Here is an 18,533-nt window from a genome sequence, read left to right on the forward strand (position 1 = left end):
TAATACTTATTAATACTATTGAAAATTTTGTAAGTTTATAATTACAATTCAAATCAATTTCTATTATTAAAAGATTGTTTTAATTTCATTACTTTAATTCTTTAATTGACTTTCTATTTATTCTGTGTACTTGAAATTAACCTAGGAACAAAAACCATCATTTATAAAAATAATAGTCGAGCATAATTCCATTACGCTGGGAATAAGTTCTCCGATATTATTAAATACTGACCAAAATGATAAATCTGAAATTAACTTCAGTGTTAAATTGACAGTATCTTTAGATGATTGGGAAAATATTTATAATCTTGTTTCAAATCCGATTCTAGGTAATAATAAATGATCCTAAATTATAATGTAATATTTGTCTTAATAAGGAGCTTTACTAAAAATTTTATTTTCATAAAAAATTATTTTTTTTTTTTTTTGAAAACGAAATTTAATAAAATAGAAGGAATGGAAAAGTAATTTTATTTCTAGTAAAAGTATTCGAAAGTTCAACTCCGGAAGTAAATTTGCATCAAAATAATTTATTGACAGCAGAAGTTAAAAATTTGCTAAATCTAAAAATTGGAAATAAGTCTGAGAACCTGATTGGAATGAGCTGTCTTGATATACAACCTATTCTTTTAGGTAAATATACGGTTTGAATCTGTAAACTTAAATTAACCAAAAGCTTAGTTTCAGGTATTCGAACTGAACTTATATACTAAATAATTATATAATTATATAAATATATTATATACTATGTAAATAATTATTAAATTAAAATACTAAATTAAATGAAGCATGTCAGGTATTTTTTTAAAAATAGGATAACGATCCCGCAAAATTAAACAGTATCCTACAGACCTTGGCAGTTTGATGCCTCCCCTAATTAGAATTTAGAGCCATCTTAAAAGCTCAATTTTAACAATAAATAAATTCTGGTTTGATGGTGGCAGCGGTGGGATTTTCCTACACGTCACCGCCCTGCTTCGTTAAAAATTATTTTTCATTTTTAGGAGAAAAAACTATTTCTGAAAAGTTAATTGTTGAAGCTCCTGTTATTTCTTGGAATAGTGCTGCGGTATCTTGGCGAAATCTTCCCATACTATCAGCTACGATAACTCAACTGGGTCCTAATTTATTATCAACAGATGTTAACTATTTGAACATAACCGTAGAGAATATCTACAATCTTCCCCCGTCATTTACCAACTCCTTAGAGTATAAGTGTGGCACTATTATTTATGTCGATGGTGAAGTATGTATCCTAAACTGTTAGGTTTAGTAAAACTAAAAATTCAAAAAATTAGCCATTAATAAATTTAAAATTCAGATAACTAAAGATGTGATATTTGAAAATGGAAAATGGAAGAAATTCCATGACGTTGAAGGAAAGAAACAGTGGAGAACATTAAGTAACTTGGAAAGTAGAGCGAAATTTACAAAATACGATATTAATCCCAATTATGACGATGTGCAAAATAAAAGTGGAATAGACTTACAGGTATTATGACTAATCTTCGATTAATATCAGTCTGATTTTACTGACAACTGTCAGTTATGATTAATTACTATAAGTCTGATTTATTCTAGAGACGCACAAAAATTGATGTGATTTACACTAATATACTTAATAATATGATTATTGATTAATATTAGCATTTGTCTTTGAAAATCTAGAAAATCGTAAATGCAGATGTTCCTAGAGTGGAATGGAATTATGTTGACCGTCACTTAATAAGAACAACAGGCGTTCATGCTATGCAACAACATATTGAAAAGTAATTTTATATATTTACTCGGAAAATTAAATCTAGATTTATTTGGACCCGTAACAAAAAGCTTTAGAATTCGTAGATTACATTCTGACATTTTACCCTCTTCTGTGACTTGAAGACAACATGTTTGTGTACAACTGTCTTGAAACGGTTTTTATCTAGGTCTGTGCTATGATGATTCAGCTAATTTTTTTGCCAGCTTCTTGAATTTGGGTCAAACTTTGCCACAGCTAGGGATATCAGTTTTAGAAGCATTACTGAAAATAATTGCAACTATCTATAAATATGATTCCCATTCTTGATTGTCATGTTGACGTTCTTTTGGACCTCTTCTGGACTTTAGAATTTCGCTGATTTCTTGTACCATCTTCAAAATCGATGCTACTTCTTCTACCTACAGCTTTATGCATTTGATTTTTGTTACTGTTAGCGATGTCAACTTCAAAAGCACTACTAAAACAAGAATTGCTACCTAGAATAGTCTGTCATTTTTAATTATCATGTTTACATTCTTCTGGACCTCGAAGGACTTCAGTATCCAGCATTCCTGATTGTTTATCTAGCTTTATGCATTTGTCCTATAATCTTTGCTGAAAATTACAGAAGCATTACTGAAAAGAAAACAGAATTGCAAGTAGCTGCACTTAGTTGCTTTATGCATTTGTCATATAATGTTTGTTACTATCAGCAGTGATAATTACAGAAGCATTACTGAAAATAGAATTGCAAGTAGCTAGACATAATTCCCATTCTTAATTGTTATGTTGGACGTTCTTCTGGATCTGGAGGCACTTCAGCATCAAACAGTCCTCATTGTTAATAGTAACAAAGATTAGGACAAAGGCATAAGCATTTGTCCTAATCTTTGTTACCATTTGTTATATCAATTTTAGAAGCATTACTGAGAACAGACTTGCAACCAGCAAGAATAGATTATCATCCTTGTCATGTTGATGTTCTTTTGGACCTCACAGAATTTCAGCATTTCACTGACCTCTTCTTCGATCTTCAAAATGAATACCACCTAATTCTTCCTTTAACTTTTTAACATTTGTTCCAAACTTTGTTACAGCTAGAGAAGTTAATTGCAGATGCTGTACTGAAAACAGAATTGCAACCAGTTATATTTTATTGTCATTCTTGATTATCATAGTGATGTTCTTCTGGGCATCACAGAACTCCAGCATCTTGCTGATAGTTTCTCCCATTTTCAAAATCTAAGCTATATCTTCTGCTACCAAATTGTTCATCTAGTTTTATGCATTTGCCCTAATCTTTGCTACAACTATGTCAATTTTAGAAGCATTACTGAAATCAAAAAATATTCTTAACATGTAAACAATTTTTTTGTTCTTCAAAGATACAGATACTGGCCCTTTGAAATAATGGTCCGTGATAAAAATTTTGAAGACGGAAAAGAAAAATCAGAAAATAGAAACGAACAGCTTTATCAATGTTACGTTGACTTAACCCAACTTCTTTATCCTGAAAGTATGTTTTCCTATATAGTGTATCTAAAAAATTTTAATTCTTACAAATATCTAGGAAAGAATTTTCAAATACCACTAATGCTTATTTCAATAATTTTAAGTAATGATCACTAACAGAAACACGAGTTCGAGCAATTGCTGAATTATTTACGCATAACGTCTCTGAGATGCGGCGAAAAACAGGTTTTAACCGAAACATTTTTCCAACGGATTCGCAAGAAATGGTGATGGATGAATATAATGAGGATGTGGAATTTATTTTGAAATCGAATACCAGTAGCACTGTAAATTTATTAAAGTTATTAATTTAGACGTAGCATATAAATTTTAGGTTTACATTTCGTTTTTACAACTTTTTTTTACATGTCTTTTTACTTTATTTAACGTCCAAATTTTTTTTCATTCAAATTTTATGAAACTTGGTACCCAGGGGTTTTCGGGGTCGCTGATTACGAATCTGATGTTAGATTTTCAAAATTAAAAATGGCAGATCCAATACGGCGGACCGAAATTTTTAAATTTGATAAATTCTTATAAAACTTGGTATCCAGGGATTTTCGGGAACGCTAATGTTAGAATCTGATGTTAGATTTTCAAAATTCAAAATGGCGGATGCAGTTTCTAAAATTTGTTAAACCGACAGTTTTTCGTTAGAGGGGAAAAAAATTATATTATTCCGTTGTAGGATTATTAATATTAAATTATTTTAAATTAATGTTAAACATTTTTAGAGGTTTAGAGGGGACAAAAAATTATATTTCCGTTCTAAGATAAATAATATTAAATCGTAATATTAAGTTACTTCAAATTAATGTTAAATTACATATTTCAAATTAATTTTAAATTATTCAGCAAAATTTAGAAATACCAAATAATGACAAAAACTCAAGTTTCCCATTAACAAACGAAAATGGTGAATCGACGTTCATTGTGATCGAATTTGAATTACATGAACCCTTTAAAAAATCATGTTCCATTGAAGATTATTCAAAAGAGTAAGATCTTTATTGAAAATTATGATAAATTGAACTTTTATTTAAAAATAACAAGCTCATATTTTGTCTTTGAAAAAATGCAGAATATTGGAATTAATTCAAAACAAAAGACCTCTTCGTCCTCATATTTTAACGAGTCATTTAGCGGAGGATCAATTTTCGGATTGTATTAAACAACTCGTTGAAATAATAACGGAAAGATATCAGGTAAAAAACTGTAAAAAGTATATTAGGTTGTCATTAGAAGATCATTATAATAATCATTTTCTTCTTATAGAATTACGTTGATAAAAATAAGAGAAAAGAAATAAGGGAGCAGAGAAAAATTGCTACCGAAAGAGCCGGATATTCTCGTGATAATGAGGGAAAATATAAAAATTCTAATTTTGATTGTTGTTACCATTATATATCTGTAAGTTCTCGAAATTAATTATTAATTATTTATAAATTTAATTACTTGAATAAATCTATATTAATAATCTTTGTATTCCGGAAATCAGTTCGCAGTTTGAAGTTAGTTGTTGTTTGCTTTTTTGTTTTGTAAATTTTTTAATAATTTTTCTTTTTTTAAATATTTAAAATTTTTAAATTAATGTCATGAAAATCATTGAATTCTTGCAAAGAATTTTACAATTTACAAAAATAATTGATAATTGTTTTGAAGAATTTTATCATAATTTTTTAATATAATTGAATGTTTTGAAAGAATTTTGTTAAAAATTTTGAAAATAATTGTATTTAATCGAAAACTTTTATTAAAACGTTTAAAATAATTAATTTTTCTTAAAAATTATAAAAACTGGTGAAAATAATTAAATCTTATTTAATATTTTTAAAAATAATTGTATTCTTTCGAGAAATTTTATACTAAAATTGAATTAAAAATAATTGAATTCCTCCGAAGAATTTTATTATTAATGAAAATAATTGAATTCCTTTGAAGAATTTTATTATATTTATGAAAACAATTTAATTCCTTCAAGGAATTTTATTATTTATGATGAAAATAATTGAATTCTTAAGAAGAATTTTATTAAAATTTAGAAAAAAATTTAATTGAATCCTTTCATGAAATTTTATTAAAATTGTATTGAAAATAATTGAAATAATTGAAATAATTAAATAATTAAATTCTTCCGAAGGATTGTTATTATTTATGAAAATAATTTAAATTTTTCGAAGAATTTAATCAAAATTTGTGTATATAATAGGATAGTTAAATTCTTTAATGAAATTTTATTTAAAATTGTGGAAAATTAGTTTTTACCTAAATATTCTATAAAAAGAAATTTTATTTTTCAAGAATTTTATTAAAAAATAGTCATAATTAATTTTTTTTAACAAATTGTATAATTTTCTAGTTTTTATAGAATATAAAGTAATATTTTACAAGAAATTTCTTAAAAATTTGGAAAATAATTGAATTTTTGAGATTAAATCAATTTCAGAATTATTTTTTAATTATTTTCTAAATAATTGAATTTTGTAATTAAAATTGAAATTTCTTAAGTTATAAAGAAGATATTTGAATGTTTTTCAAGAAATTTATTAAACGTTTTGAAAATTAATTAATTTTTTAAGGAATTTTACAGAAAAAAAGATTTTTAAAAAATTAAGGAATTTTTTAATGAATTTTACAGAAAAAAAGATTTTAAATAACCAAAAGGAAACGAGAGGGAATCAATTAAAATAATTGAATGTTGGCAAAGACATTACTATTTAAAAAAATAATTGAATTCTTTTGTGAAATTTTAATAAAATTGTATTGAAAATAATTCTACTCCTACGAAGAATTTTACTATTTATAAAAATAATATTTAATTCTTCCGAAGAATGTTATTATTTATGAAAATAATTGAATTCTTTGAATTATTTTAAAATTTTTAAAATATAAACAATCATAAATAATTATGTACCTACCTAATAAGTGAATTTTTTAAATTTTGATTATGAAATTTCAAATTATTCAAAAATTTAAATTTGAAAATAAAAAGTTTTTTAATTTGCATAAATAATTTTGCTAGTTAATAAAATAAATTAGAGTGAATTTCAATTCAGAGACTTTGTATAACGTCAAAAGACCAATTTTTAAAAATAACTAAAAATATTTTACAGTATTTTGAAATATTATTTTTTAGGACGATCTTCAATGTTTTGTACAACATCTACACAATGCTGGAGAATACACTGACATTCGGAATACATTAAAGAATAAAATTGTTACTCTACTGGATCAAAAATTCCCCAGTGATATGTACAGTTGGGACACAAAGGAAAGTCAAGTAAGTACAATGTAAAAAAAATTTCGATTAAAATATTTATTTTTTTTTGTTTACAAAATATAAAAATTTTTTAACATTTCTTTGAATTATAATTTTTTGTTCATAAAATAAAAAAGTTTTCAACTTTTGAATTATAATATTTTTATAATATTTAATATAATAGGTACTAATAATATTAATTATAATATTATGATAATGTAATCTTTTGAATTATAATATTTGCAATTAAAGAAACATAAATTTTCAAATGAACCGTTATTCGAAAAAAAATATATTAACGCAACTGCGAATTGACATTATTTTTGTTTCCAATTTATAATTCATTATTATTTACCATTAATATTAATAATATCCAAATTATTTTTTCTCTAAAAAAATATAAAATTTTTAATAAGTAATAATAAAGAGGGTAAAATTTTCAAAGTCGGAAAATAAAAAAAATTTGAGGAAATGAATTTTTTAAATTCATTGAAATGAAGTTATTTTGAAATAACTTTTTTTTTTGTGAAAGCAGTTTCTAAGCGTTTAAATTTCTATACATTTTACAACTTCGTTGAGCGTCCCACTCTTTTGCTTGATTAAAAGCTCTTCCAAATTCTTGGACGAATTTTCTCTCACTTATCAGTTTCATTGTTGAGCGATCCATAAAAGTTTTACACGCAATACCTGCAAAAAAAAAATTGTTTGATTTATTCTAATAAATTTTAGTTGTTAAATTTTTAAATTCTAAATTACACTGAAAAAAATGTATTTGATTCAAATAATTAATTATTAATTATTATTAAATGAATCTTTACTTCAATCAAATAATTTTTTCAGGGCAATTAAATAGTATTTGCTTCAAATACTAAAATTGATTTAAATAAAATTTATTTGATTCAAACGAATGTTTATTTGATAATGAGCAAATAATCGGTTTACCGAATCAAATAAATTATTTTTCAATGTATTTTTAGTTATTATTTTGAATATTTTAGTTATTTTAATTATTATAATTGAATATATTTTTATTATACACTGAAAAAAAAATTTATTTGATTTAAATTAACGATTATTTGTCAATAAAATAATGTCTATCAAATAAATATTTATTTTTTTGATTTAACCCAATTAAATGGTATTTGCTTCAAATACTGAAATTATTGATTCAAATACAATTTATTCAACTTCGATAAAAATTATTTGATTCAAATAAATTTTTTTCAGTTTAAAAATGCTTTTATTGTACCTAATAATATTTTTATTGTAATATTTTTGTTATTTATTTATTATAATAATTTTTTTATAATATTTTTATTATAATAGAATAATATTAATACTGTAAATTAATATAAATACCTTGAATGCATTTACAAAATTCTGTCTCTTTGATAACTAATTTATTGGGGACTTTTCTAAGAGCTGTAAATCTTTTACAAATTTCCTTAGACAAATATTTTTTTATAATATCAGTTAAACTTCTATTCAATGGCAATTGATGATCTATTAATGGATACATAGATGCAATCTGAAAAATAAATAAAAACCATAAAATATACAAACATTTTTGATAAATGGATAAATTTCAAATTTCACATAAAATTTCTACTTACAAAATCAGTTCGATATTCTTCGTTCAATTTTAAATTGTTATTGAAAGTTTCAAATTTCGATCTTTTTCTGAATGGAATTTTGAGGTTGTACTTTTTGATGAAATCTTTTTCCGTTAACCGGAAAGCTGCCACTTTTTTTATCATCGAAATTACCTGTTTGTAGTCATTTTCGATTGCTTTTAATGAAGCATGGATTTTTCGTAATTTCATTAGTTCCGTGTCTGAAAAATAAATTATTAATATTATTCATTATTAATAATAATTACGCATGTATTTCAAAATCTACCAATTTTTAAGAAAAATAGAAAAATTCGAAAAGAAGAAAAATTTATTTTCTATGACTGATTTTATTTTATAACCTTTGAATTCCTCTAGAAAAAAAATATTGTTATATAAAATCAATTCTATGGAATATTGAAATTATTTTCTTGATATAATTAAAAATACCCTTTGTCTTAATTATTAATTATTAATTACATGAATGTAATTTAATATAAATTATATAAATAAATAATATAATATATAAATTATTAATTATTATTACAGTTCGTTATTTGGAAAAAATGATCAATAATTATAAAAAATTTTAATATACCTTCGTCCTGAATTTCCGTTTCTGAATTATTTGTCTGTGTTGAAGCATGGACCTTTCCATTTTCTAAATTTGAAGACGAACTTGATTCACTTAACAATGAATCCAACGATATTGTCGAGGAATGTCTCGAAATTAGCTGAACTGGATCATTTTGTGTTAAATTTAATTTTACACGTTTAACATGATTCGTATTCTCATTAGTAATCGTAGTATTTGTCGTAGTTTTTGATTTTTCATTTTTTGATAAATTCACATTATCATCATCATCCGATGATGATGATGACGATGAATCATCACTACTCGATACTACTCGAGAATTTCGCTTATTCTTAAGAACTTGATTAGAATTTGTTTTCTTCTGTTTGTCAACAACAATTCGCTTATTTTTTCTGTGCTTCTTACTCTCACGTTTTCGTTTCCCATTTATCAATGTTGTTTCAGATTCTGATGACGATGAACTACTAGAATCACTCGATTCTTTCATTGGTTTTGGTTCATCGTCCGATGAATGATCCGATGAGCTTATTATTGTTATTTCAGCAATTGGTTTGTTATCTTCCGGTTTCTTAGGAGTTACTACTACCGGAGGTACAAACACCAATTTGACATTTGGTCCCAGAATTGCTTGTACATCTGAAATGGTATTAAAAGAATGTATGTAAAAATTAATGTATATAAATTTATTTCTTTTTTTTCTAAATTTACTCAATAAAAAAAATGAAACAAATTTCGCAAACGCAACATAGAGAAAGAAAAAAAAAGTTAACCTCTTTCTACGGAACGTGAAGGCGAAGGTATCGGCGATATCGGTTCAATTTTCTCTACCGTCTTAAGTTCTTCTTGTTGACATTTCTCTATTGTGTCACTTTTTCTTTGCTCATTACTAATTTGCTCTCTAATTGTTAACCCTCGTCCTTGTCCTTCCTCGTTGTTATTCATTTTCGTAAATTTATCACAAATTCACAAAAATCTTTTATTCACTTCAGTCGACTTTGAATCTATAACCAAAATTCGATTAGAATATTTTGTGCGAAATTTTACGCGTCGCGGAACTCGCTGGAACTTGCGGAGATAGCCATTTGTTTTTTTCGTCTGCTACTCATCAAAAAAGGAAGTAAGAGGAATTATAAATTCAAAAAATGTTTAGATTGTCAATGATAAGATTTTTATTATCAATTAGTTATTAATAATGAATTATTAATAATAAATAACAATAAGAATAATAATAAATAATAATAATAATATTAATAAATTAATAAATTAATATAAACTTGAAAAATAATAAATTAAATTTATATAGGTATTTCGTGAATAATTCCGGGAAAATTCAAAAATTATATAAAAAATCAAAATAATAATTAATTGAAATTAGATATTTCGTGAATAATAAAATTATATAAATATAACAATAAAAATAATAATTAATAGAAATAACAAATAACAGCAAATAATATAAATATAATATAATGTAATATAATATAATAATAAATAATAATAAATTGATAATAATTTTTTTTTATTTAGAACCACATAGCAGAATCATATGTGTATTTAGTAGAACGTCTAAACTTGGTTCTAAATAGTATAGTTGAAAATCAATCCTTAATGAAAACGTCCGAAATGAGGGAAATGGAAAATTTCTATTTGTACGCAGAAGAAGCTTATTTTTTGGAAAATGTTGATGAAGCGAAAAATTATTATTCTACAGTAGGTTTATTTCTTTTTTGCATTTAATAATAATATTTAGTTATAATATTTAATAATAATATTTCAGTATTAATTAAAAAATCTAGCCTAACAAATCTAAGTAAAGAAAAAAAAATTTTTAAATATTATTTGAGAAATAATTAAAAAAATAAAATTAAAACAAGTTTAAATATTTAAATACTATTTGCGAATTTTTTTTTTTAGCTTGATTTTATAGACTCTTATTATTTATATGTAGATATTGGCAAATAACACAAAAGATCCAAATGCTTGGATTAATTATGCTATTTTTTTGAAAAAAAATTCGGAAACCGAGAGAGCACTTGAATGTTCGAAGGAAGCAATCGCTTTGAATAATCAACACAAAATAGGGTAAAATTAATTTTTGTTAAATTTCTTTAAAATGTAGAATTTCCTTTCTGTAAATTTATTTTTTTTGTAGATTTTCCTTTTTGTAAATTTTAATTTTTGTAGAATTTCCATTTGGCAATTTTTCTTTTTTGTAGAATTTGCTTTTTGCAAATTCCATTACTTTTTATTTTATAGAATTCTCAATTTTTAACTAAAATTCTTCTCATAATTCAATTATTTTTTATAATTTTTGAGAAAGTTCCTTGAGAAATCAATTATTTATTAAAAAAAAAAGAAAACTTCATCTAAAATATTTCTGAAATCCGCACTTGTATTTACAATATTCAATTTCATGAAATTTGAATAATTTTGAATATTTTTCAATTAAATAGAATATTCAAAAATACAACTAATTTATTAGGAAAAATTTAAATAAAAATGTTTTAAAAAACTAACTTCTTCAGAATTTTCAATTAAAATTCATCTTTTCTGAAACTTCAATTAAAAAATTTTTGAAATTCAATCTATAATTAATAATATTAGTAATAATATTAATTTAACATTCTCCTATAAAAAAAAGAATTATTTATAAATTATTGTAGGAAAACTAATTAACATTAATGCGAAATATGTTTTTTTAAAATTTATTTTGTAAGAAAAAAAGAATTTTATTTATTTTAATGTCTCGTTATGATAATTTTGTATGTTAATATGCGAAATTTTTTCTATTTTAAAAGAAAACTTATTTTATATTATTTTTGGTAATTTTTCATAATTTTTAATCTGAAATAATTTACTATTTACACAAAATTTTATTAAAATTTTTGAAAAAAAATTTAATAGTTTTAATGACATTTATAAAAAAATTTTGTGAAAATAATTAAATTTTTTCGAGAAATTGAATTGAAATTGTATTGAGAATAATATTGAATTCTTATTTTACAAAAAAAAATTTTTAAATAATTGAATTCTTTCGAGAAATTTTATTAAAGTTATAAATAATTAGAATTTCTACGAAGAATTTTATTATCTGTATGAAAATAATTGAATTCTAGCAATTTTTTTGACGAATTTAATTAAAATTGTATTAATTATAATTCAATTTATATATAGAATTTTATTAAAATTTATTAAAAATAATTGAATTCTTTCGAGAAATTTTAATTTTCTTCGGAGCGCGGAACATTTAATTTTTTTTTATAAAATATTTTTTTTAGAAATTTTTAATTTTCAAAAACTATATTCATTTCTCAAGAAAAATGATTTAAATGTTAATTAACTAAAACAGACTATTAATGTGCGGTTTGATTCTCGTATCACTACAAAAATATCGAGAGGCAAAAGTATTTTTAGAATCACTTACTGCATTTCATCCCCTATTTGCCGAGGGTTGGATTATTTTACATTTATTTTATCAACAAATTGAATATCATCCTGGTAACTACAATTATTTATATCTATTATAATTTATTTTTTATATTTATTTACTATAGAACATGAAAAAAAAAGTATAAAAAATCCAAATCCAGGTACGTTAAAATAATATAAATTTTTTTAAGAAGTAAAAAATTACTCTCTAAATTTGAATTAGTAAAAATGCTTAATAATTTGAATTAGTCGATTTTAATATAATAATTAGTAATTTCTAATAATTTATTAGTAAAATTTATTAATTTATTAGTCAAATTCAAAAGCAAAAAATCAGTCTGTAATTCAAATTAGTAAACATTTTTACTAGTTAAAATTTAGGAAGTAAAAACTAAAAAATAATTAATTTTTTTCCAATATACATTTATCCTTTTCTGTAGGTTTGGATGTAACTCTCAAAACTGCAGAAAAATGTTTTAAAGACAAGAAACGAGACAATGAAATTTCATTGCCATTTTTTAATCAACCCTTAACTTGGTCAATGAGTTTTTGTAAAGAAAATGATCCTTACATTGTTACCGCAACAATGCTCTTGAAATTGAATCTCTATGAAGTAAAATAATTTTAAAAATATTACAATTTTGAAAGTAAAAAAAAAATACGTGAGAATTTATTGTTTATTAATAAAAAAAAAATTCAAAGTTCGCAGGTTTGGCTTTATCTCAAGAATTATCATTAAACGGAAGATCAATTCCCTTTTTATATTATTTAAGTGTCAATTACTTTTTACAAAATCAACACGAAAGCGCGATTTCACATTTAAAAGAAATTGAAAGCAGTTATGGTTCGGTATAACAGCATTATTATATTTTTGAGGAAATTAAAAAAAAAATAAATAAAAATAAATTAAAAATGAAATTCTTCATTTTTAATTTATTTTAATTTATAGTAATTAAATTTAAAAAAGTAAAAATTGAAACTATTGAAATAAATTAAAAATATATTTGTCACTAGTGAAAGAAATTAAAAATTATCTTGTAACTATTAAAAGAAACATTAAAAATTAAATTAAATATCTATATCCCTTTAGGATTTTTCAACAAGCTCGTTGACCGGTCACTGTCTCTACAAATCAGGCAAAATTGAAGACGCTCTAAACAATTACGAATACGCTAATGTTACATTTAATCGACCAAATAATATACACTTTGTTCATTTACTGTAAACCGAAAATTTACAATTTCTTTAAAATTTCGTACAATTGTAATTCAAAGAGAATTTAAGGAAAATTTTAAATATTTCAGAATGGGATCTTGTTATGTAAAAAAGGAAAATTACGATTTGGCGAGAAAAATTTTTTTACAATTGTGTAAAATTTCTCCCACTTGTGAAACATGGCTCGGCTTGGGAATTGCATTATATCACGTATGAGTTAATTATTTATTTATATAATTAAAGAATTACATTTAATTAATTAAAGAATTTATTAATTATTTATTATAGTATTTACCTATTATTTATTAATTCTACTAAATTAATAAATAATAAATACTAAAATATTAAAAATAAAAAAAATATTAATTGAATTCTTACGAAGATTTTTATAAAAAATTTTTTAAATAATTGAATTCTGTTTGGAAATTTTCTGAAAATAGTAGATATTGAAAATAATTGAATTGCGAAAAGTTTTTAAAAATAATTAAATTTTACAAAGAATTCTATTTAAATTGTTGAAAATAATTGAATGTCTGTGTGGCATTTTAATACATTTTTTTGAAAATAATTGAATTCCTAAAAAGCATTTTATTATTTACGAATAATTGAATTCTTGCGAACGATTTTATTAGAGTTTTTCAAAATAAGTGAATTTCCAAGACAAAATTTATTATTTTTAAAAATAATTAAATTCTTGTGAAGAATTTTATTAAAATCTAAAGGAATAATTGAATTATTTCAAAAAAATTTAATTCAAATTTTATTTAAAATAATTTATTTCTTTCGAACAATTTTCTTAAAATATTTGAAAATAATTGAATTCCTGTGAAAAATTTCAATATTTTTGTAAATAATTGAATTCTTCCAAAGAATTAAAAAAAAAGATATTTTAAATAATTGATTTTTTCGAGGAATCGAAATTAAATTTTTAAAAATAATTACATTTTTCGAGCAATTCCTGTAAAATTGTATTGAAAATAATTCTAGTCCTGCGATGAATTTTATTAAAATCTTCAAAAATAATTGAATTCCTGAGAAGAATTTTATTATTTATGAAAATAGTTGAATTACTTATTGTGAAAAATTTTATTAAAATGTTTAAAAAGAATTGAATTTCTGTGATAAATTTTCTTACATATTTTTGAAAATAATTGAATTCTTCATAAGAATTTTATAAACATTGTTTTAAATAATTAATTTTTTTGAAATATAATAAATATTATGAAAATTTTATTTTAAATAATTGAATTCTGGTGGAAACTTCATTTGTGAAAATTATTTAATTTTTCGATTAGGTAATTGATTTAAAGATAGTGTTAAAAATAATTGAAATTTTTCGATGAGTATTATTATTTATAAAAATAATTGAATTCTTGCTTAGAATTTTATCAAACATTTTTTTAAAAAATCGAATTTTTATGAAAAATGTTGAAAGTAATTAAAATTATTGAAATTGAAAGGAATTGAAAGTAATTGAATTATTGTGAGAAATTGTATAAAAATTTTGTTAAATAATTGATTTTTTCTAAATTTTTTTGAAAATGCTATTTTAAATTAATTGAATTTGTGTGGAAATTTTATTATTTATGGAAATAATTGAATTTTTAGGTTGAATTTCATTAAAATTTAAAAGAATAATTGAATATTATTTAAAAAAAAAAATAATTCAAATTGTGTTTAAAATAATTGATTTCTTTCGGACAATTTTATTAAAATACTTGAAAATAATTTAATTCCTGTGAAAAATTCTAATATTGAAAATAATTGAATAGTTGCTAAGAATTTTATTAAAATTTTCAAAAATAATTAATTTCTTGAGAAGAATTTTATTATTTATGAAAATAATTGAATTATTGTGAAAAATTTTATTAAAATGATTAAAAAGAATTGAATTTCTGTGAAAAATTTTGTTTTCATAAGAATTTTATAAACATTGTATTAAATAATTAATTTTTTTCTAATATAATAAATATTATGAAAATTTTATTTTAAATAATTGAATTCTTGTAAAAAAATGTATTTGTAAAAATAATTGCAGTTTTCTAGGAATTCAATTAAAATTATAATAAGAAATAATTTAAATCCTACGATGAGTTTTATTATTTATGAAAATAATCGAATCTTGCTTAGAATTTTATTTAAAATTATGTTAAATAATTGAATTTTCATGAAAAATGTTATTATTAGTGAAAATAATTGAATTCCTGTGGAAATTTTTGTATTTATGAAAATAATTGAATTTTAGATAAATTTTATCAATTTCTTTTTAAAAATAATAATTAAATTCTTTTGAGAAATTTTATTGAAAATACTAGATATATTGAAAATAATTGAATCTTTTTAAAGAATTTGATAATAATATTTGAGAATAATTTTTTGATTTCTAGTAATTAGCGAATTTAAAGTAGTGGAAATTCTAAAAAAAAAACAGAAATAGTAGCTTCTAGTGGCTGAAATCTAAATAAAGTACCCAAATAGTAGCGAAGTCTGCACTTACCTTTCGGTTTCCTACTTTTATATGCGCGTCTGATGCTAAAACTGTTCTGTACCAATTTCTCTTAATTTTAATTAATTTCTTTTATTTTATTATAAAAATAGAAAAACTAGGTATTAGAAAATTAATAACTAAATTTCTTTCAGAAAAATCAATTAAAGGAGGCCGAGATGGCTTTTAACGAGGCGAATCAAATAAATTCACGTCATGCAGTCGTTTGGGGTTATTTGTGCCTTTTAAATATTTCTCTTCATCGTTATGACGAATTCTCTCAATGTTACACACAAGCTTCTAAGGTGAGTTGAATTATTATATTATTATATACTTACTAATTAGTTTACTAATCACTTATTATAATTACAAATTATACTAATATAATAAATAATAATAATAAAAGAAAATAATACTCAAAGAATGGCGGATATAAAATAAAAAGATTGAAAATTAGAATAAAAATAAGAACCCATTTTTATTAAAAAAAGCACTACAGTTTTATTAACAATTTTCTTTTCCATTTTATTACAGAATAATCTTAAAAATAGTAAATTATGGCAGACTATAGAAAACGCTATGGAAAAAGTAGGTTATTTGTCACCAATATAATCACTAAAATCGCAGAAAACAAAAATAGCACATAATAAGAAATTTTTATTCTTTAACAAAAAAATTCTATTCCTTCTGAATGTTTCAAATTTTATATTTTCATCTTATAAATATAAGTATTAAATTGACAGAAGTTAAATTTATTTTTTTTTTTAATAATTTTAATTCACGAAAAATCATGAAAATTTTGAGTATATTATCAATTTTTTTTTTAAATTGTCATTTTGCCAATAATTTCAATATTAATATCGAACGAGAAAAAATTATTCTAAAAATATTTTATCACAACTACAATATCATATAACAATAAATATGTTAACTCTTTAACTTTGTAAAAAGTTATTCAAAAAGCTTTCAAGAAATTTTTCAATGTGAATAGAAAATATGAAAAATCAATTCTAAACAAAGGAAAAATAATATTAGTTATACATTTGGCATTTGGGTTTGGTATTAGGAAAAATCTATTTTTTTTATGACAAAAATTTCTGTTGTTAATTTAAAATCATATGTTTGTTCACGATATACAAATAATTTAATTTTTCGGATATTATCTTTTTGCAATATAAATAATATGTATATAAAAAAAACATTTTTTTTCGTAGACGTTGAAATTGAAAAGAAAGGGAACTGTACAAATACAACGTACTTTTTTCTTCTAATTTCCTGTCAAAAAATAATTCGCTTTTTTTCTAAATACTTATTTTTAACTATAGAAAGTTCTCTTTTGTGTTATATATTAATGAGCCAAATGTTAGTTATAAGAATATTATTCTATTATTAAATTGAAATGGATATTACTCATTTCCATATTAATATATATCACGATGCATTAAAGACAGTTTATCAATGCATTTTATAATTTATTGAAAAAATTGTTTTCTTTACAGACGATAAAAAGAAGTTGATTAATAAATTAATAATTTTTTTATTAAAAATAATTAAATAATTAAAAAATAATTTATTAATTACTGATGTTATAATAATTATAATAATTTAATAATATTATAATGTTCTGATGCAGTTTATTAATGCATGAACTTAAACAAATCTAATTTTGTTCCAATAGGCCGAATAAATACTGTTATTGCATCCGATTACCGGAATAATTTTTTTTTCTTCAATTTTTTATCATCTGTAAATATATTTTTTTTATTTCGCAATTACAAACTTTTTCTATCTCTTTTAATAATATGGCTTCGATGACTATCGAATATTACATGAAAACATAAAATTTCAGTAAAAGATTTTTCTTTTCAATTTATTTTATAACTTGAAAGAGATATACCTATCGATAATATATTTTTTTTCTTTTATATTCTACAATTATAACTAGATTAGCAATAATTATTATTAACTTTAAGGGTGTTGAACCCATTGACAAATTCTTAAATAATAATAATAATAATAAAAAAAACGTAACAATAGTCTCAATTATTTAAAAAATAAACTGAACGTGGAAAGAAATAAGTATATCTTCTAAATAAAGTATTAAACTTTTTCCTAACGAAACAAGTGATTAAAAATAATTTTAAAAAATAATAATTTTTTAATTGATAAATAAAAACAATTACTTATTAAATAAGTTAATAAATTTTATTTCACAATTAATTTACTTTAAAATAATAAAATAATGTCAAAAGAAATAAAACAAATTAGAATAAAGTTAAACAATTTTAAACTTGAGTAATAAATGAAATATTTATTCTATTAACATAATAATAAAATAAATATATTGAAAATAATAATAATAATAATAATAATAATAATAATAATAATATTAATAATAATAAAAATAATAATAAATTAATAACGTAAAAAACCTAACAAAATATTTGAATACATTTATTCAAACAAAAATAATATATTTTCTAGTTGTTTAGAAATAAATTTTCAATAAAAATATTTTTTTTCCTTCAATTTCTGACTTTGTCAATGAGTTAAAAGCCGTTAATTATTATTAAATTTTTAATAATTTATTAACTATCGACATGTGCAAAGACAATGGAAAATTTTATTTTATTACAAAATTAATTAAAAAAATTTTCATCAAAAATGAAAAACAAAAAACAAAATTT

At 21.8% G+C, this 18,533-nt stretch overlaps 2 protein-coding genes and 1 long non-coding RNA gene across 3 annotated transcripts; 2 read left to right on the plus strand and 1 right to left on the minus strand.

Moving 5' to 3' along the window:
- The first annotated feature begins 789 nt into the window (after window positions 1-789).
- LOC122504542 (cilia- and flagella-associated protein 70) lies at window positions 790-17,896 on the plus strand. The gene is made up of 17 exons (XM_043615699.1): window positions 790-796; window positions 1,005-1,246; window positions 1,322-1,492; window positions 1,669-1,769; window positions 3,127-3,257; window positions 3,374-3,540; window positions 4,109-4,251; window positions 4,335-4,458; window positions 6,390-6,533; window positions 10,666-10,799; window positions 12,067-12,215; window positions 12,587-12,759; window positions 12,849-12,995; window positions 13,237-13,367; window positions 13,451-13,571; window positions 16,002-16,151; window positions 16,381-17,896. Exons 1-17 carry the CDS (start codon window positions 790-792, stop codon window positions 16,456-16,458), a joined length of 2,313 nt encoding a protein of 770 aa, XP_043471634.1. The 3' UTR covers window positions 16,459-17,896.
- Window positions 6,922-9,812, minus strand: LOC122504528. Its single transcript, XM_043615680.1, has 5 exons — window positions 9,488-9,812; window positions 8,721-9,353; window positions 8,126-8,346; window positions 7,872-8,040; window positions 6,922-7,199 (listed from the first exon to the last, which is right to left on the minus strand). The coding sequence occupies exons 1-5, from the start codon at window positions 9,657-9,659 to the stop codon at window positions 7,051-7,053; spliced, it is 1,344 nt and encodes a 447-aa protein (XP_043471615.1). The 5' UTR covers window positions 9,660-9,812; the 3' UTR covers window positions 6,922-7,050.
- Window positions 9,759-10,799, plus strand: LOC122504530. Its single transcript, XR_006301841.1, has 3 exons — window positions 9,759-9,834; window positions 10,245-10,427; window positions 10,666-10,799. It is a non-coding gene; the product is annotated as an uncharacterized LOC122504530 (long non-coding RNA).
- Window positions 17,897-18,533: the final 637 nt, after the last annotated feature.

Source organism: Leptopilina heterotoma, unplaced genomic scaffold (genome assembly GCF_015476425.1).
Source record: "Leptopilina heterotoma isolate Lh14 unplaced genomic scaffold, ASM1547642v1 Lhet_303, whole genome shotgun sequence".
Taxonomy (NCBI): Eukaryota; Metazoa; Arthropoda; class Insecta; order Hymenoptera; family Figitidae; genus Leptopilina; species Leptopilina heterotoma.

What these genes read in the sequence shown, in the direction of transcription:
- LOC122504542 (XM_043615699.1), top strand. An exon ending in AATCGAATACCAGTAGCACT is followed by an intron (nt 3,541 to 4,108) that starts GTAAATTTATTA and finishes TAAATTATTCAG; the next exon opens with CAAAATTTAGAAATACCAAA. An exon ending in ATTGAAGATTATTCAAAAGA is followed by an intron (nt 4,252 to 4,334) that starts GTAAGATCTTTA and finishes GAAAAAATGCAG; the next exon opens with AATATTGGAATTAATTCAAA.
- LOC122504528 (XM_043615680.1), bottom strand. Translation starts at nt 9,659, where the DNA reads ATGAATAACAACGAGGAAGGACAAGGACGAGGGTTAACAATTAGAGAG. An exon ending in AACGGAAATTCAGGACGAAG is followed by an intron (nt 8,347 to 8,720) that starts GTATATTAAAAT and finishes TTTATTTTTCAG; the next exon opens with ACACGGAACTAATGAAATTA. An exon ending in AAGAATATCGAACTGATTTT is followed by an intron (nt 8,041 to 8,125) that starts GTAAGTAGAAAT and finishes TTTATTTTTCAG; the next exon opens with ATTGCATCTATGTATCCATT.